Source organism: Aedes albopictus, chromosome 2 (genome assembly GCF_035046485.1).
Source record: "Aedes albopictus strain Foshan chromosome 2, AalbF5, whole genome shotgun sequence".
Taxonomy (NCBI): Eukaryota; Metazoa; Arthropoda; class Insecta; order Diptera; family Culicidae; genus Aedes; species Aedes albopictus.
The window spans coordinates 192,237,882-192,259,168 of record NC_085137.1 but is presented as its reverse complement, the minus strand read 5'-3'; the positions used below and the strand labels follow the sequence as shown (position 1 = coordinate 192,259,168).

Below are 21,287 nucleotides of genomic sequence, written 5' to 3'. Positions count from 1 at the left end.
TTATGGTATGGCAGAGTTATGCGAAAAAATGTGTTTCTAGGTGTTTTGATAGAATTTTTGGACTTTTTGGAATAAGAATTTGTAGAAACAGGAAGAAGAAGAATCTCATAACCTCTTGATGTCGGAGAATCGTTATTCCATAGTATTCCATAGTAGAGGCGCCCTCAAATAGACAATAAACTACTAGTGCTTCTTGCAGAAAGGGACATTGTTAAAACCTTGACTGTGGGGCAAAAGTTCGCACTAGATTTCTGAATGTAGTATATCAATATAATTACAGAATCTTTGCAGTAATGATGGTTTCGTATAGAAACTACTATATATGTATAATATGTGTAGTATGCACCCTGAAATCGTTCCGGCAGAGGGTTTGAACTTTGTTTTGTAAGAAGATCCATTGTAAGGCAAACATTATGTTCACCCATTTAAATCAAGAAATGATAAATGGCTAAAAAAAAACATTTTAAAACATTTTCTTCGTCGTGTCTTTTCGTATGTTTCTGAAGGTCATGTTATGTTCTTCTACTTTACCGGGGTCTTTCATAGCTTAGTTTGTAAATTCACAGTTATAATTCATCACTATACTGACGGGGATAAAATTCGATTACGGTCCCGTTCAATAGTTTTGCAGCATATTTGATTATTTCAAATGTATTTTGTGCAACACGTATCTCTATGATTACCCCACAATGTATTTTGATAACTTCAGTTATGCAGGAAATGACAGCTTCTTGTTAATAGTTGTGGAAGTCTTCATAAAATACATTGTATACCAAAGCTGAACACCAGGTCGTATTCCAGTTGGGCCGTAATGCTAAGAACAGAAAGAAACAGATTTCACGACTAGAGTGAAAGGATGAACATGAATTACCATGAAATAAATGAACATCACACCAATAAACTATGCTGTTCGAGGTGCGAACTTTTGCCCCGCATAATGCGAACTTTTGCCCCCACTATGGGGCAAAAGTTCGCATTGGAGTACTTGCATTAAAAATTGTATTACTGAAACTACGAAAAGAACGCGAAAAAATCTAGTACTACGTTTTGAAGGCAACATGATAGGTACCCGTTTAACGAAGAAAAACGATATTATTTTCTTTTCGTTTAATAGCTATTTTGTGAAGTCTGTTAGGTGCGAACTTTTGCCCCGCATTACTCTAAATAAAAAACAACATCTCGAAGTATAATATTAATAGAATTTCCAAATCAAAGCTTAATTCGCAAAATGGATCCTGTCAATGAACTATTTACACTCATAATCTCCGCATTATTAATATGAATCATTACGCGATCCACTGCATTCCGAGACAATTCACTCATCCAGTGTTATTCCATCGATAGATCTTCCCATCGGAAAGTTTGTTTTCCCACCTCCTCCAATATCTATTGCACTGGATCAGCATATCACATGCCACATCTACTCGCAACTAATTTACGACTTTATCGCCTCTCGATAGCCTTTCGCTATCATATCACAAAGCCGGGCTCCCCACCAACAGCAACCTCGAACTCGAACTGGTCAATAAATGTGGATGGCGTCCGTTATCAGGTTCGTCGTCGACGCTTGTAAAAGCCTACCCCTACACATCATCACTCCATAAACAATCGTCCATCGTCGATTTGACACCGAACAAATCTTATCTAGTTGTCCACGGCTGTTTTACAAGGGGGTCTTAGCGGGTGTGTTATCAATCACCTTCCTCGCGGCCAAATTACTCCCGTTTGATAGTCCAATTGTATGATACTTTCATCCGCCCTGTAAGATTCAGGCTTCTACCGTTAATCACTGCCTTTAGTACCGGAGTTCTTTTTTTGGTGGTTACCATTTGATAAATTTACGACCAAGAACCGTACGTTCAATAAAAGGGGTCTAGCCGCGCGCGGGTGGGGAAGCTCCAATCATAATCGATTGGGGATTAGTTTACGACAGCTGAATTGCTTCATTGATTGATAACCGCGCAACTCGAGTGCTGACTTGGCTTAGGGCTATTGTTATTGCAAATCAAGAGACTCAGCTGACACAGTGATATGCGTCACTTTACTACCCGGCGGTGCATTCCAACTCCAACCAGTTGATGCTTACTGGCGACAGGGCTGGTAGCGGGTCCCATACACAATCAGTAGAGCTCAGTTTTTGTGCATTTTTTTTTTTGCCGAGAGTTACATTGTCAAGCGCTCGCGGCAATCTAAATTTAACTGGCAGCAAAAACTCAACGATAATAATAACAGCATGTACCCATGGGTAGATTGCGATCTCGGCATTCTGTTTTGTATGCAGCTCTTTATTCATCGTTGTTGTCCAAGGGGCCGCTGACATCTGACTGGTTTTCTGCTGAATGTTGTTTTCGCGAATTTTTTTTTCCGACAATTCCACTACATGACCAGCCTACTTAGATTTTCCGTATTCTATTCGTTTCACAATACAGCTCAGACTGAGTTATCCGCGGGTTTTATTATTTGGATTTGATTATTCATGATCAAATCATTCAGCAAAATTATAAGCTTATCCGGGTATACTACAGCCATGTTGTTTTGTTTTCTTTAGGGGTTTCACCAGTAATTATAAGTCTCAAGAAAGAGTCTACGATTCTCTTGTTTTTCCACCTTTCTTGTGTTCTTTCTGAGCTTCAACTATATTTTGCACCTTGAAATTCCTCAAGTAATTTTTCGTCGTATCCTTCAGAAATACACGCGGAAGTTCTGCCAAGATCTTTTTTTTTCAGACATTTCTTCTGATATTCCTAAACTTCCTTCTGAGAGTTTCCCAAAAGCTCTTCTTGAGATTCTTTAAACGGGTTTTCTTGGATCCCATTAGGAGATCCTTGTGCGATTGATCAGAGAATTTTCCATTATTGTTTCACGAAATCCTTCTGGAACTGCACACCGAAGACATTCAAGGCAGAAAAACCTCAACTTAGGAGTTGCAATTTCTCAATATATTTTTCTTAAATAGCTGCTAGAGTTACTATCAGGATTCCTGCATTTGTTCCTTCTGGAACTTTGCTCAAAGTTGTTCATGGATTTGTCCATGGGCTTTTTCTGAATTGCATTCAGAATCATCTTTAGAATTTCTTTAAGATTTTATATTGGGTTGAAAGATTTTATATTGAAAATACTCTATAGGAGTTCCTACTAAAAATCTGAGAATCTATCAAGGAAACCCTCCAAGGGGTTCTGCTGGTCATCCACCAGGACGTTTTTCTTGGAATCTGCTAGCACTTGCTTCTGCAAATCCTCGTGGAGTTTGTTCTAGAAATTTCCCAGACTTTTTTTCTGGAAGTCTTCTAGGAGTTCCTTGTGAGAATACTTCAGATATATTTTTTGAGAATTTTATAAGAGGTTTTTCTAGGAATCCTCCAAAAGTTCCTTGTCTGAATTATTCAGTAGTTTTTTTTTTTCGTTGGATGCATTCGGGATTATTTAAGCAATCATCCAGGATTCTTATCGATATCTTTCAGGAGTTCCTCGAGACAGCCCTAAATCGAATTTCTGGATAATTATCTCGAAGGGATTCTCGGAGGAATCCTCGACTAAACTTTTGTAGGAACTTCTGAAGAAATTACTAGACTGCAGCAACAATTCCTAGAAAAATTTCCAACATGAATCGATTAAGGAATCCCCAGCAGGTATTCCTGAAGTAATACACAGTTGGCATAACTGTAGGAGAAACACAAATGAAGTAGCTGAAAATGCGGAAAAAGCGAAACATTTAAGTCTCCAGATAATCCAGATTGACCTGTATTTGCTTCTTTGTTTTTTTTTATATTTCGTGAATTTCAACTTTAACTTTAACTTTAACTTTAACTTTAACTTTAACTTTAACTTTAACTTTAACTTTAACTTTAACTTTAACTTTAACTTTAACTTTAACTTTAACTTTAACTTTAACTTTAACTTTAACTTTAACTTTAACTTTAACTTTAACTTTAACTTTAACTTTAACTTTAACTTTAACTTTAACTTTAACTTTAACTTTAACTTTAACTTTAACTTTAACTTTAACTTTAACTTTAACTTTAACTTTAACTTTAACTTTAACTTTAACTTTAACTTTAACTTTAACTTTAACTTTAACTTTAACTTTAACTTTAACTTTAACTTTAACTTTAACTTTAACTTTAACTTTAACTTTAACTTTAACTTTAACTTTAACTTTAACTTTAACTTTAACTTTAACTTTAACTTTAACTTTAACTTTAACTTTAACTTTAACTTTAACTTTAACTTTAACTTTAACTTTAACTTTAACTTTAACTTTAACTTTAACTTTAACTTTAACTTTAACTTTAACTTTAACTTTAACTTTAACTTTAACTTTAACTTTAACTTTAACTTTAACTTTAACTTTAACTTTAACTTTAACTTTAACTTTAACTTTAACTTTAACTTTAACTTTAACTTTAACTTTAACTTTAACTTTAACTTTAACTTTAACCTTTTTATTCGTGAATTTTAACTTAGGCTAATTCTTCACACTTGCGTCGCTTCTTTGTATACATCATACAATTCGTGGTTTATGCGTTTGCGATAACGATTTCCCAAAATGACCCGCAACACTTTGCCTTAAAAAAAAGTGTGAAAATGACCAAGTAAGCCCATATTATATGGTCATTTTCCACAAAATTTGCCATAACTCAGGAACAAAAATTAAGTGCATTCCAAAAATTTCAGCGATCAAAGCTTATAAAACTACCTTCTCAAAAATTTTAATTTTCCACGAGTTCGGACATAGGTTTTCCGGCTTTTCTTTATGAATTTTCTCAACGGTGAAAAATTTTGTGGAAAACTTTTTTGATTTCGTATTTTATTTGAATTCCTGAGAAAATTTGCTTTCATTTTCATTAAAAATTTTGTTTCTACGATGCTTCGTTCTTGAGTTATGATTTTTCAAAGAAAAGACTTTAATGGCACATTTGGACATTTTTCAACAAAATTGGCCATAACTCAAAAACGAAAAAAAAAATGCATTCCAAAAATTTCAGCGATTAAAACTTATAAAATAACCTTCTCAAAAACATTTTTTCGAAAATTTTCCACGAGGTCGGGCATAGTTTTTCCGGCTTTTCTTTACGAATTTTCTCAACTGTGGAAAATGTTGTGGGAATTTTTTTTTCAGTTTATATTTTTTTGGATTTCTGAAAAAAATTGCTTTCATTTTCTCAAAAAAAAAACTTTGTTTCTACGATGCTTCGTTCTTGAGTTATGATTTTTCAAAGTAAGTAGTTTTAGGGGAAAACAAAAAATTTCCACCTGAGTTTTCCGGGAAAATAGGTGACCCTGAATTTTCCTCATTTTTTTTGTTCATATATCCATGAGCCCTGCCTGTGGAAAAAGTTTCATGAAAATCTGAGACCCTTAGGCCCAAACCCGTACTGTAATAAAAAAAAAATCCCTAGCAGCAATACACCTTTTCACTTCACGGGAAACATGCCACCATGGGCGTAGCCAGAGGGGGGGGCAGGAGGGGGGCGTGGTCCCCCCTGGCTGGCAGATTTTTTCTTGAAATTTGAGCCAACTCACGATTATTCAAAATTTAGAGTTTCAGAGAAAAAATATCTCAAGAAATAAAGTATTCTAATAATTTAGGATTTTATCCTATATTATCAACCTTTTTTATCCAGACCCACAAGAAATTTTGTTACGTATTTCTCTAAGAGCACCCCTTCATTCTTTTCAAACTTTCCAGATATGCCAGAACCGGTTCCGGTAGGGAAAGAGAAAGACTCTCTTGAACCACATGCTGCTATAGAGTGAAGTAACTCTGAATTAATGGATTTTCACTAGTATTCGATTCAAACAAAAGATCAAAAAACCTGGGATTTCTTTATGAATTCCTCCAGGGATATCCTCAGAAATTCCACCAGGTGTTTTTACAGGAGCTGCTCCAGAAGTTTCTCCTTCGCGAATTCCCTATTTACGACTTGCGGGGTTGCCATAGTGATCATTTTAGAGCTCGCTCCCAGAAACGCTTCAGAAATTCCTTACACGATTTCTTCAGAAAGTTTTACAGATACATTTGCAAGGATGCATCAAAGAATCACTCCAGAAATTTTCCCATAGATTCCAGCCATGATTTCATCATGGATTCCTCAAGAGATTCCTTCAAGAATTCCTCCAGGGATTTCACCAGAAATTCCTCTGGGCATTTCTCCTGGCATATCTTTTGAGGTTTCTCCAGTGATTGTTCCAGTGATTTTTTTTGTTTCTCCTAGCTTTCCTTTATTCATTTTATCCAGATTTCTGCAGATATTTCTTCAGAGTTTTATTTCAGGAATTTCTGCATACATATATTCCTACAAGAGTTCCGCTAGAAATTGTTCCAATAATTATTTCTGGAATTTCTAAAATGATTTTTTTTGTAAAAAAAAGTATTTCTGGATGATTTTTTTCTAGGAATTCTCTTAGAAAATTTTAACAGAGATTCTTCAAAAATTATCCCAGAAATTCCTTCAAAATTTGGAACAAAAACTTCTTTAGGAGTCTGCTCACATCCTTCAGATTTGTTTTCAAGGATTTCTACCGAAATTCTTCCAGGAAAGAATGCTCTCCTGGAATTCCCTCATGGGATGTCTTCCGGGATTCCTCCTAAATTTCTTCAGAAAATCTTCGAGGTATTCCTCCAAGACTTCCTCCAGCGATTCCCTCAAGAATTTCTCCAAGGATTCAATCGGAAAATATTTCTATGGTTCTTTTAGGAACAACTCCAGAGATTATTTCCACGAACTTTTCTTCGGATTCCTTCAGGATTTTTTCAATGAATTTCATCAGTACACAGTGTTTTTCAGAAAATTCACCTAGGATTCCTTTAGAAAATTAGAAATTCTAGCGATGCCTAAAGGAGCTCACCCAGAATAAACTAAAGAATTCCTCCAGGGATTCCACCAGAGATTTCTCTAGAAATTAATTCAAGGATTTCTCCAGGAATTCCTACACGTATTTCTACAGGAATTCCTTTTGGCTTTCCTACAGGAGATCCTTTAGACATTCCTCCAGGAAATTCTCAAGTGATTTCTCTGGGTATTCCTCCAGGAGGAATTCCTCAAACCATTCCTTCAAGATTTCATCCAGGGATTCCCCCAGAGACAGAAATTGCACCAATTCCTTCAAAAATTCCTACAGCAATCTCTTAAGCAATTTATTCAGTAACTCTTTCAGGAATACCTTCAGGAATTTCTCCAGGATTTCATCTAGGAGATTCCTCCAGTGATTCTGTCAGGAGTTTGTCCAAAAATTTCTCTAAAGATTCCCCCAGGCATTCCCTTGGGAATTCGTCCCTCCAAGAATTACTCTTGGCATTCCTCCAGGAAGAACTTCTCCAGAAATTTCTCAAGACATTTCTCCAGGATCTTATTCAAGGATTCCCCCAGGGACACCTCCAGGAATTACTCCAAGAATTCCTGTAGAAATTATCCCAGGAATTCCCTCAAAAAATCCCACAGCAATTTAACATTTTCTCCAGGAAGTTAAGACATTTCTCCAAGAATTCCTCCAGGAATTCATCTAGGCAATTCTCATGGCAGTCTCTTCGGAATTTCCTACAACAATTCCTCCAGGAATTTTCCCAGGAAATCCTACAGGGATGCCTTCAGGAATACTCTTCTGGAATTCCTCCAGGGTTTTTTCCTGGAAATCCTAGAGGAATTCCTTCAGGAATTTCTCTAGCAATTCATTCAAGATTTTCTCTTCCAGGGATTCCTCCAGTTAGCCTAGTGGTAAGGCTTTGGATCGCCAATCCGGAGACGGCGGGGTCGATTCTCGCGCTGGTCAGGAACTTTTCTCGACTTCCCTGGGCATAGTGTATCATTGTCCTTGCCTCACAATATGCAAATTCATGCAATGGCAGGCAAAGAAAGCCCTTCAATTAATAACTGTGGAAGTACTCAAAAGAACACTAAGTTGAAGATAAGGCAGGTCATGTTCCAACGGGAACGTAGGGCTACAAAGAAGAAGAAAAAGGATTCCTTTAGAGATTCCTTCAAGGATTGTCTAGAAATTCCTCTAGAATTTTCTGTAGGAATTCCTCCAAGCATTCATCCCGGCAAGCCTCCACATATTCCTTCAGGAATTCCTCCAGGCATTCCTCTGGTAATTCATCCAGGCATTCCGCCAAAAATTCTTCCGAAAATTGGTTCAGGCATGCCTCCAAGGATTTCCCCTGGAATTCCTCCAAGAATTTATCCAGAAATTACTCCAGGTATTCTTCAAAGGATTCCTTTAGAAACTCATCCAGGTTTTCCAAAATGTCTTTGGGAATTCAATCAGAGTTATCCAACGGAATTCATTCAGTGATTGCTCCAGGAGTTCTTCCAGGAATTTCTTCAGAAAGTCTTCCAGATTTCCTGTAGCGATTCCTCCAGAAATTTCTCCAGGACTTCCTCCAAGGATTCTCTCCAGAGGTTCCTCCAGGGATTCCTCTACGGATTCCTCCAGCATTTCCTCCAGGGACTTCTCCAGGAATTACTTCATGAATCCTTTCCTGTATTCCTCCAAGAAATCCTCCAGTGATTATTTCAGGAAGTCCTCCAAGGGTTGCTCAGGGATTTCCTCTAATGATTTCTTCAGAAGTTCCTCTCGATTCAAATATTTATTCAGGGATTCTCTCAGCTATGTCAGAATTTCTTCCATCTTTTCCAGGGATGCCTCCAAGATTTATATAGGAACACCTGAAAACTTTTTAAATTACTTCAAGGATTTCTAGAGGAGCTACTCCAGCGATTTGTTTTGGAATTCTTCAAGATGATTTGGGAGTGATGCAAACAGGAGCCAGGGACTCCTCCAAGAAGAAGTCATCCAGGAGTTCTTTCACATTTTTCTCTTCAAGAGTTCATCCACATATTTGCCATCCATGGATTCCTTCAAGAATGCCCCTTGCAGCTCCTGTAAAGGAATTCCTTCAGAAACTCATTCTGCGATTCTGTCAGGAATATATACTGAGATTATTTTTTTTTTATCCAAGGAATCTTCTTTGAAGTTATTCATGGATTTCTTCAGGACCTTTCCAGAGGAGGAATCTCAAGTAGTTTTTCAGGGATGTTTTGAGAGTGTCCCTTTTGAAAGTTCTTCTGAAATTCTTCCAAAAATTTGTCATGAAATTCCTTCAAAAATTCACTCTGGAATGTCGGAAGGGATTCTTCAATCGATTGTTTTGAGGGCTTATCTTAGGAATCCAGAGATTCTTTCGGAAATCCCTCCAGCAGTTTCTTCAGGAGTTTACTAAGGGATTCCATCAGAAATTCTCACAATACCAGGAATTCAAACATTTCTTCAGGGATCCCTCAGGAATTCATTTAGGAAAGACTCTTTTGGAAGTCTCCCAGGAATTCCTCCCAGAATTTGTTTTGGGAATGCACCAGGAACTTCTTTCTAAATTCATGTAGACTTTTTTCTTGAATATATTCCAGCAATTCCTTCAGGTGAATTCAACGATTGTTTTTAAGGATTTCATTATTTGAAAGTTCTCCGGCAATACCACCAGAAAACTCTCAAAGAATTTCTCCAGCGATTCCCTTTAGGAATGCTTGAAGAAAATACCTTGATAGTTTCAAGGCTTTTCACGAGAATATTTTCAAGAATTCTTCCAAGGATCCTTCCGGGAATACGTCGATTGACATTTCTATAGGATTATTCTCTGAGATAAGTATATGCAGCTTATGACTTTATAAAACTATCTTTTGGGGAAATTCCGGCAAGGATGCACTTGGAACAATACCATAGAAGGTTCATTAGGAATACAGATTCAGGACATTCCAAGAAATCTAAACAGCATGGACAAACTGGATGAAAAAACTTCAATTTGTCATGGAAAGAAAATCTTAGGTCGGGTTTCCATTATGTTGGTGAAAATGTTGAAGGAAATCATGAAGGCAAAGCTGGGTTAACCCTTAAAGAGTTCATCATTTCCAAAACAGTTCAGCTATGTTGAACAATAGAAAAGCATTACCAGCGCCACGATTATTAATGTAGAACAGGCGAGCATTTTTCAAAGTATCATCGTACAAAATACAACGGCGTGACTATTGAATAAATGCTTTTAAAATATAATGCCATTTTATTCATTTTCAGAGTGTTGCGTTTAGTTATAAAAGCTAGTAGGAATAAATTTGCTAAAGGTGCTCGCGCCCCTCTAACCAAAAAGCTGGCGACGCTCATGCTTGTGACAAGTTTCTCAAGATCTACAAAATCTTCCAACAACTTAATAACATTCAATACGTGAAAATTTCGGCTGAATAAGCTGTTGCTCAGCTGTTATTGTTACTTGAGTACTTCGTGTGCGATTCTATCATTTGGTTTTTATCCATCAGGCCAGCACGTAATATCCTAACTAGTTTCTGTTAGTCTTCAAGTTGTACTACTGGCGCAGTTTTATGGCAGCTAAAATTTGCGCATATAGTTCCCATCCATGCGTTCCTTCAATAATTACACTCTCGTTCTGTTGAGAACACGAAGAAAAATCAATCCGGTTTGAAACAACAAACACATTTATTGATTTCCAAACTAATAAAGTAGTAGTGTCAACCCACTGGTTTTGGTTTGAAACAATCACACTAATTAGTTGTTTCTACTGACCGAAGTTATGAACAGTATTTTAGATTCAAGCCAAAGATTTGTTGTTTTCAACTACAGCAAGGCGTTTATATTTACTAAAGTGTAGGTTGTTCCGCTTTAGGTAACAAACTGAAATTTCTGATTAGATGCAAAGGGGGCATCCATTAAATACGTCATGGTCCTAGGGGGAGGCGGTTTGCGAAAGTGTGACAAGCAATGTATTAGGCATAGGAAAAACCCGTACGAAGGAGGGAGGGGGGGGGGGTCGAAAATTCCTAATTTTAGCGTGATGTACTTAATGGATGCCCCCCAACCGGATTGGCGGTTGAAGCAAACTACTATTTTGTTTGGCGAAAAGTCTACTGTTATTTAAGATCAAAACAAACCAGTTAAATTTTAAATAAATCTAGATATTCTTTCAACTTTTTTTACTTTCAAGAAGCACCATTGAATAAACGGGTAATTTTGAACGGATTGGTTGTTGTTTTAGCCAACAAATCGTTTTCGTATGAACGGCAGCCCGTTTTCAAAATAAACGGAAGTTCGTTTGATACGCATCACGATTTTTTTGTTGAAATTACTGCCAAGGCGTTTGTTTTGATGGCTGTCAAAACTGAATAACCGACGTATTAGTAGTTTCAACTGGATATTGGTAGAATCTTATCAGTAAATCTTCGGAAAAGTAATTCATAATATTGGTTAAAACGACTAACTACCCCGGGTAGTAAAATCAAACTAATATTTCGGTTGGATCAAATTCAATCCAAATATCCGGTTAAATCAAACTGAAATTTGTTTGTGTTTACAATTTTTTTTTTGTCAGAGAATTTGTTTCACTTCTGTACTTGCTTTCGCTTTCCGTGGAATCCATTCGACTTCTGGTCTAATTATTCTCTCCTCGTTGAATCTACAAATCAGGCCAAACATGTCTAAAGGTCCTATTTGCAGAAGAGACGCTCTCTTTGGTTTCCCTCTCTTTCCTTAATATCTCAGCTGTTTATTTGTATTATGATTGTCCCCTTGCATTGAACGATGATCGAAACAATCGTCTTTTGATTTGTACTGCAAAAATAGTTGAAAAGTGTACCATTACATTGCAATAATTGAAAGAGAAAGTGAACAAAGAGAGCCTCTCAAATGCAGATAGGACCTATTGAAATGTTTGGCCTGAAATGCGTTGGTGCCGTTGAATGGTACCTATCACTTTTAGTACTGTTGTTGCCACTATAATAATGTTTTTTTTTTTTTTTTTTTTTTTTTTTTTTTTTTTTTTTTTTTTTTTTTTTTTTTTTTATCTGTATTAACGAGATTTTTAGCCCTAGGCTAGTTCATCTCGGGACCCACGCTTTACTTCCCTTCCGAAGGAAGAACTCACATTTTGTGAGTTTGTCGGGAGTGGGATTCGATCCCAGGTCCTCGGCGTGATAGTCAAGTGTTCTAACCATCACACCAGATCCGCTCCACACTATAATAATGGATAAACTCTCATAATTTGTAGAGGTTTTACGCCACAGTATGCGAATGGATGTTATAGATGAACTTATATTCAAGTCGTGTCGCATAACCGCCACCAGCCCTGTCTCCCCCGGATTAGTTTACTGTCGTGTGAAATTCCCTATTAGATACTGAAATTACACACAGCCAGTTGTGTGATAAGCAATAATCAATTTGTGTAATTTAAACCGCGAAGCATCTGTTTTCCGATGTCAAATAGATCCCATTTGCTCAGTCGGCAACCGATTTGGCCGGGTCGATACAATAACTACTTAGTTAAAGTCACGGGCCTAACGGATTAGCTTATCGTGCACAATCGCCGACCGCAAACAATTTACTCCGAGCAATCATCCACAGCGTAGCGGGAGATTGCCGGAGCTGTGGATCTAGTGCACTCGAGCCTAGCTCGGGTCGTACTTTGTGGTCGATCCCCGCATGAAAGCCGAGCGAATTAACGTCGGCAACCCTTTCCCTTTATCAAAATCGCGCGTGTCGTGCCACCTTAGATGTGCACTGTACAGACATACATACCTAGCGGTAATTTGCATGATTTCGCAACTGTCCAGTTCGCCCCAGAACCACAGCCTGGGTCTGGGTGAGCTGCGCACGATCGCATGCTCGCTAATGATACCGTATCGGTCGGAGGCGAACTACTACGTCGTCATCGGGCGGTTTTCGATTGGGCGGCGTCATCAGCTGTTTGAAGCTGTCCGGTTGTTTGTAGCTAGTGGCATGCACCGTAGCGTGTAAATTAATTCGATCAACGGCAAAATTTAGCGCTAGGTGCGCTGGTTGGTTGAATGAAGATGCTGGTAGCACCTGTTCCAACAGAATAATTGAATTTAAAATTTCCCCAAACGATACTCAATTCAGCGCCACGCCGCGCCGGGTTCGACGAGCCTTTAGCCTCCTGCCTACCCGATCGTAAATCAAGTTCAACGTTTTGGCACGTCTTGGAGAACAACGATGACCTTCATGCTCGAAGAGGTTTGGTCGGAGATTGATGCATCAATGAACGAGGACCTTTAGGAAGTCGGTGTTTGTTGATGCAGGACTGACCATTCGAATCATACAGGAGCTCAGAAGAATACATTTCATTGTTTGGTAGATATTATTTAGTTACTTAAGTATGACAACTGAAGGACACTTCCAGCGTCCTTAGCTTTGCACCTGTAGATCACCACAACAGAAGGGATCGCAACTGTTCAGATTGGTATTAATGGGATTATAGTAATGCATATTCCTATCATACATCAAGCCCCAAACTAACGTCATTTTCCTTTCTCCCTTCCGCAGTCTTCATCATCCCGCAGCGGGTGATCTTGGCGATCTTCGGCTTCCTGGCGATTCTCAATGCCTACACGATGCGAATCTGCCTCTCGATCGCCATCACCGAGATGGTCAACAAGACTACCTCGGTGGAGGAGGACGAGGGAGTGTGCCCGATCGAGGACAACGCCAACATGGAGGACTACACCGGCGGTGAGTTCAACTGGGACCAGGAACTGCAGGGCGTGATTCTGTCCTCGTTCTACTGGGGTTACGTGATAACGCATCTACCGGGCGGCATTCTGGCGGAGAAATTCGGCGGCAAGTGGACCCTAAGCTTGGGCATCCTGTCGACGGCGTTCTTTACGTTGATCACTCCGTGGGCGGTGGGCATCGGTGGTTCGACGGCCCTGATCATCATCCGAGTGCTGATGGGTTTGGGCGAGGGTACGACCTTCCCGGCGCTGAGTGCCCTGCTGGCCTCATGGATCCCGCTGAAGGAGCGCAGTAAGTTAGGATCGCTGGTGTTCGGTGGCGGACAGGTTGGCACCATTTTGGGCAATTTGATCTCTGGATATTTGCTGCACAGTTTTGACGGCTGGTCATCGGTGTTTTACTTCTTCGGAGGCTTGGGAGTTGTATGGTTCATTCTGTTTGTAAGTTTGAAAGAGTGCTGGTTTTAGGGAGACATCCTTGAACGCATATCTGTTTTACCGTTACAGACACTTCTCTGCTACAGTGATCCTCAGTCGCATCCCTTCATCAGTGACAAGGAGAAGGACTTCCTCCAGAAGGAACTGGGAGCACTGACTCGAGACAAAACACTTCCTCCGACACCATGGCGATATATTCTGACGAGCGTACCGATGATTGCTCTGGTTTGTGCTCAGATTGGTCACGACTGGGGCTTCTTCATCATGGTGACTGATTTGCCCAAGTACATGAGCGACGTGCTGCGGTTTTCGATCAAGGACAACGGACTGTACTCCTCACTTCCGTATCTGGTGATGTGGATCGTTTCGCTCTCGACCGGAGTGCTGAGCGATTGGTTGATCTCGTCCGGAAAGATGACGATCACCTTTGGACGGAAACTGTTCACCACTATTGGTAAGTTATAATACGCCTGCTGTTTTACAGCTTATTAAAGAAGATGATTTCAGAAAATCCCTCTGGGGGTTATGCTCGAATCCCTCTGGGGATTCGGCTCGAATCCCTCTGGGGATTCTGCTAACCGAATCCCTCTGGGGATTCTGCTAACCGAAACCCTCTGGGGATTCTGCTAACCGAATCCCTCTGAGGATTCTAACCGAATCCCTCTGGGAATTCTAACCGAATCCCTCTGGGGATTCTAGCCGAATCCCTCTGGGGATTCTAGCCGAATCCCTCTGGGGATTCTAGCCGAATCCCTCTGGGGATTCTAGCCGAATCCCTCTGGGGATTCTAACCGAATCGCTCTGGGGATTCTAACCGAATCCCTCTGGGGATTCTAACCGAATCCCTCTGGGGATTCTAACCGAATCCCTCTGGGGATTCTAACCGAATCCCTCTGGGGATTCTAACCGAATCCCTCTGGGGATTCTAACCGAATCCCTCTGGGGATTCTAACCGAATCCCTCTGGGGATTCTAACCGAATCCCTCTGGGGATTCTAACCGAATCCCTCTGGGGATTCTAACCGAATCCCTCTGGGGATTCTAACCGAATCCCTCTGGGGATTCTAACCGAATCCCTCTGGGGATTCTAACCGAATCCCTCTGGGGATTCTAACCGAATCCCTCTGGGGATTCTAACCGAATCCCTCTGGGGATTCTAACCGAATCCCTCTGGGGATTCTAACCGAATCCCTCTGGGGATTCTAACCGAATCCCTCTGGGGATTCTAACCGAATCCTTCTGGGGATTCTAACCGAATCCCTCTGGGGATTCTAACCGAATCCCTCTGGGGATTCTAACCGAATCCCTCTGGGGATTCTAACCGAATCCCTCTGGGGATTCTAACCGAATCCCTCTGGGGATTCTAGCCGAATCCCTCTGGGGATTCTAGCCGAATCCCTCTGGGGATTCTAGCCGAATCCCTCTGGGGATTCTAGCCGAATCCCTCTGGGGATTCTAGCCGAATCCCTCTGGGGATTCTAGCCGAATCCCTCTGGGGATTCTAGCCGAATCCCTCTGGGGATTCTAGCCGAATCCCTCTGGGGATTCTAGCCGAATCCCTCTGGGGATTCTAGCCGAATCCCTCTGGGGATTCTAGCCGAATCCCTCTGGGGATTCTAGCCGAATCCCTCTGGGGATTCTAGCCGAATCCCTCTGGGGATTCTAGCCGAATCCCTCTGGGGATTCTAGCCGAATCCCTCTGGGGATTCTAGCCGAATCCCTCTGGGGATTCTAGCCGAATCCCTCTGGGGATTCTAGCCGAATCCCTCTGGGGATTCTAGCCGAATCCCTCTGGGGATTCTAGCCGAATCCCTCTGGGGATTCTAGCCGAATCCCTCTGGGGATTCTAGCCGAATCCCTCTGGGGATTCTAGCCGAATCCCTCTGGGGATTCTAGCCGAATCCCTCTGGGGATTCTAGCCGAATCCCTCTGGGGATTCTAGCCGAATCCCTCTGGGGATTCTAATCGAATCCCTCTAGGGATTCTAATCGAATCCCTCTGCGGATTCTAACCGAATCCCTCTGGGGGTTCTAGCCGAATCCCTCTGGACATTCTGCTCGAATCCCTCTGGAGATTCTGCTCGAATCCCTCTGGAGATTCTGCTCGAATCCCTCTGGAGATTCTGCTCGAATCCCTCTGGAGATTCTAACCGAATAGGGGGATTCGACCCAGGAGGGGGGGTTATTCTAATCTAGACGAATCCCTCTGAAGGTTCTAGCCGAATTTCGCTTAGGATTCTAGCCGATTCCCTCTGGGGATTCTAGCCGAATCCCTTTGTGGATTCTAGCCGAATCCCTCTGGGGATTCTAGACGAATCCCTCTGGGGATTCTCGAAGAATCCCTCTGGGGATTCTAATCTAGACGAATCCCTCTAGGGATTCTAAACTAGTCGAATCCCTCTGGAGATTCTAATCTAGTCGAATCTCTCTGGGGATTCTAATCTAGTCGAATCCCTCTGGGGATACTAATCTAGTCGAATCCCTCTGAGGGTTCTAGCCGAATTCCTTTTGGGATTCTAGCCGAATCTCTCTGGGGATTATAGCCGAATCCCTCTGGGGATTCTAGCCGAATCCCTCTAGGGATTCTAGCCGAATCCCTCTGGGGATTCTAGCCGAATCCCTCTGGGGATTCTAGCCGAATCCCTCTGGGGATTCTAGCCGAATCCCTCTGGGGATTCTAGCCGAATCCCTCTGGGGATTCTAGCCGAATCCCTCTGGGGATTCTAGCCGAATCCCTCTGGGGATTCTAGCCGAATCCCTCTGGGGATTCTAGCCGAATCCCTCTGGGGATTCTAGCCGAATCCCTCTGGGGATTCTAGCCGAATCCCTCTGGGGATTCTAGCCGAATCCCTCTGGGGATTCTAGCCGAATCCCTCTGGGGATTCTAGCCGAATCCCTCTGGGGATTCTAGCCGAATCCCTCTGGGGATTATAGCCGAATCCCTCTGGGGATTCTAGCCGAATCCCTCTGGGGATTCTAGCCGAATCTCTCTGGAGATTCTAGCCGAATCTCTCTGGGGATTCTAGCCGAATCCCTCTGGGGATTCTAGCCGAATCCCTCTGGGGATTCTAGCCGAATCCCTCTGGGGATTCTAGCCGAATCCCTCTGGGGATTCTAGCCGAATCCCTCTGGGGATTCTAGCCGAATCCCTCTGGGGATTCTAGCCGAATCCCTCTGGGGATTCTAGCCGAATCCCTCTGTTGATTCTAGCCGAATCCCTCTGGGGATTCTAGCCGAAACCCTCTGGGGATTTTAGCCGAATCCCTCTGGGGATTCTAGCCGAATCCCTCTGGGGATTCTAGCCGAATTCCTCTAGGGATTCTAGCCGAATCCCTCTGGGGATTCTAGCCGAATTCCTCTAGGGATTCTAGCCGAATCCCTCTGGGGATTCTAGCCGCATCCCTCTGGGGATTCTAGTCGAAACCCTCTTGGGATTCTAGCCGAATCCCTAGAGGATTCTAGCCGAATTCCTCTGGGGATTCTAGCCGAATTCCTCTGGGGATTCTAGCCGAATAATTCTGGGGATTCTAGCCGAATCCCTCTGGGGATTCTAGCCGAATTCCTCTGGGGATTCTAGCCGAATCCCTCTGTTGATTCTAGCCAAATCCCTCTGGGGATTCTAGGCGAATTCCTCTGGGGATTCTAGACGAATCCCTCTGGGGATTCTAGTTAAATCCCTCTGGTGATATTGCTTGATTCTCTCTATAGATTCTGCTTGAACCATATCTCAAATTCTTCTGAAATTCATACGTATATTGATATGCTTTTCCCTTCTCATTCTACAGCCTCAGCCGGTCCTGCCTTCTTCATCGTCGGTGCATCGTACGCCGGTTGCGATCGAGCGCTAGTCGTTGCCCTCTTCACCATTGCCATGGGTCTGATGGGTACCTTCTACCCGGGAATGAAGGTCAACCCACTGGATCTGAGTCCCAACTACGCCGGCAGTTTGATGGCCGTCACTAACGGTATCGGAGCCATCACGGGAATCATTGCCCCGTACGTGGTCGGCATCATGACTCCGAATGTAAGTATCTACGGGGGGACTTTGGGATTTCGGGAGTAAGGACTTGGAATTAATCGGATTTGTAACGTTTCAGCACTCGTTGGAGGAGTGGCGTATCGTGTTCTGGATTTCGTTTGCCGTGTTCCACGTGACCAATTTGGCGTACGTGATGTGGGCGTCCGGAGAGGTGCAACCCTGGAATACGCCCCACCTGATGAACAAATCGGTGGAGTCTGGGGACGTGAATCAGGACACCTTCAGTGAGAAGGAGGCTCCGGCTGCCATCAAAGCATCTCACTAGAACAAAGCTAGTTCGTTTGCTGTTTAGTAGTTGTTATGAATCCTGTAATTTATTCTACCATAGTCTTAGTAGCTGGAAGATTATGCAATCGGGCAGCACCAAGTGCTGTGATTTACTAGCCCAGTGGCGTTTCAAGTGATGGACGTTTGGCTGGAACTTTATATTGGCCTGATTTTATAGCATACAGTGTGGATAGTCCTCGCTGTATGAAGAAACGTCCGAACCAGTTAATGATTAATGAATGTTGAGCAGCAATTCAAAAACGATCGAACGATGAAAGTCACTATTAGTTTGTACCTTTTAGTTAGGATTTTTCCATTGTACATAGAGCCTGTCTTCAGGTGAAGTATTACGAATTTATGAGAACAAACACTAGCGTAGATCCGGATCGCCATCTAACATGAGGTCAACCATTCAATCTACTATGTCCGATGAGATACATTTTGAGTCTTAAACAAATTTTGAACAAAACTGTTATCATTCTAAGCGTTACAGCTGAATTTTTTGGGAAGTTTCAACATTTTCCTATTCGACCTTTTTGGAGTCAGCTATTTTACATATTTACTTCTATTGTTGTAGAAATTTATTCTTATTTTAATGACATCACATTAGTTACAAGCGAAAGACATGTTTTGCTCAAAGATTTATTGTAAGACTCGAATGATATCTTCTTTTATAAGTTTGTAGCCTAAACAGTGCACTCCAACCAATCCAGATAAGTGTACAATCTGAAACACTGTCAGCCAAGTTACCATCGAAGACCAACGAACTCTCTGACTTTAATGTCATGGAAACGCAAAGCATACTTGACATTCCGAATCACATGATGCATTTATGTGCTGCACCAAATAACGCAGCCAACCTCAACGCAGCAAGCTGAGAGCCTCAACAAACCGCAACTTGGACGACCATCGGACAAATCGCAGGCGATAATGATGGAACCCGATGAAAACGGGTAGGAAGGGGGGGGGGAGCTGATGAAGCCAACTCAGCAAAATTCGAACGGCCTTGGAGCACTTTGCACGCATGATATCTACGGTTCTTCAAGGGCAGACAATTAAACGTTCCATAATAAATACAAAATTTCCCATAAATAATTCGAAAAGTCCCAGTGAAGAAACAGGGGTGTAAGCAGTAATAAATTACAAAAGTTCCATAAACAAATAAAAAAGTGCATAAATAAATCAAAAGTTTCCATAAATAATTGATTTTGGAGCAATTAAAAAAGTCAAAAATGCAATGAATAAATCAATTGTTGCAATAAAAAAAGCCATTTTTCCCACCAAATAATTTCGAATTTTCCATAAATAAATCCGATTTTTCCATAATAAATTAGATAATTCACAATAAAAAAATATCGAAAAAGCAATAAAAAATTCAAAAAATGCAATAAAAAATGACTAAATTACCCATGAAAAACAAATGCAGGAAAGTATGAGGCAGTGAAATGCTGAATCGCACTTATATGACTGTAACGACTGAAAAGCCTGCCTAACTATGATTGCAATTTACCGGGCAATTGCTTGCTGTCCGAACTCGCTATCGCTCGTCGGACCTATAAAAGGGATAACATCTATGTTTGCATTATACCGGGCAAATTCTTGGATCTGTGGTTTGCCTAGAACCGAATCGATGCAGTTGCGGTGCATCGGATATCGGAAACTTCGGCGGCCTTCTGCCGCCTCAGTTCCTCAGTCCTCTATGCGGCTTCGCCGCATGGTCAATGTATTTTTTTTGGCTCAAAATGCATTTACGTTTATTGCTCGTTTTTTGACATTTATTGATCATTTATTTTTTCATTTATTGCACTTTTTAAATTATTTATTGCTCTTTCGATATTTTTTTATTGTAAATTTTCTAATTTATTATGGAAAAATCGGATTTATTTGTGGAAAATTAGAAGTTATTTGATGGGAAAAATGGCTTTTTTTATTGCAACAGTTGATTTATTCATTGCATTTTTGACTTTTTTAATTGCTCAAAAATCAATTATTTATGGAAACTTTTGATTTATTTATGCATTTTTTTATTTGTTTATGGAACTTTTGTAATTTATGACTGCTTACACCCCTGTTTCTTCACTGGCACTTTCGGAATTATTTATGAAGAATGATCACTTTCTTATGAGTCGTTTATATTTTAGCCGTTCTTCAAGTGGTGTGAACCTTTGACGCCAAGATAATTTCGCTGCAATTTCCCCCCGGTGCGGTAGGTAATTTTGACCATGCGCGAGGTGTAATTGGTCACAATGCAAGGCAGTCAGGCAGGGCATATGGATGATGGATAGATGAATGGACGGCCGGATCGATTGACGTAAGATCGTTAGGGGGGAAACCGTTCCAAAGGTGGTGGCGACGGTCTTTAAATTTGCGAGACAGTGCCACTGAACTGAAGAGTTTCCCTTTTTAAATGCTGAGAGGGTTTGTATACTTTAAGAATTGTGTTGACAATAAAGGAATGTAAGAAATAAGTAGCTGTTCAATTAAAAGGATGGCATCCCACAACAGAAGATATGGCTTGACTATGAGCTGGACTTAGGTTTGTCTTACTTCACAGAAATGTCATGAACCGATTTCCACAACTTTGTGTTAATTGAGAGCACAGGGAAAGTGACAATGGAAATATAAAGTGAAACTTAGGGCAGCGACCCTTCCACAGCAATTTTCATTCAATGAGTTATGTAGGTACCCAAGACATTGGACAAAGAAAGGGATTACCACCCATATCCACTAGGACCCAGACATAATTGCTTCAATTGGTTCGTTATCCGAGACATGACATAAAACTTAATTGATGAAAAGATTGCTATTTGATAATTACCTATTTTCTTTTATCTACAAAATAAAGACACGGACACCGTCTTCAATCAGCGGCTGTACAGACTGAATGGAACTTAACACTAGACAAAGGACACACAGATCATTCATTTCATTCATTTATTTAGTAACACTGAATCAACAATTTGCCGCCATAATACTCGATTTGCAGATGCAGCTTTCCAACGTCGGTCACGCCCAACGC

At 41.1% G+C, this 21,287-nt stretch overlaps 1 protein-coding gene across 2 annotated transcripts in view; it reads left to right on the top strand.

The window, feature by feature from the left end:
• LOC109408138 (putative inorganic phosphate cotransporter) overlaps positions 1–18,766 on the top strand; it is an 83,681-nt gene extending 64,915 nt beyond the window's left edge. For both annotated transcript variants that reach the window (XM_019681372.3, XM_029873579.2), the window contains exons 2-5: positions 13,339–13,967; positions 14,034–14,418; positions 17,748–17,986; positions 18,060–18,766. In XM_019681372.3, coding sequence (XP_019536917.3) covers positions 13,339–13,967; positions 14,034–14,418; positions 17,748–17,986; positions 18,060–18,266 — 1,460 coding nt within the window. In that variant the 3' untranslated portion in view covers positions 18,267–18,766. The remainder of the gene's footprint in view (positions 1–13,338; positions 13,968–14,033; positions 14,419–17,747; positions 17,987–18,059) is intronic.
• Positions 18,767–21,287: the final 2,521 nt, after the last annotated feature.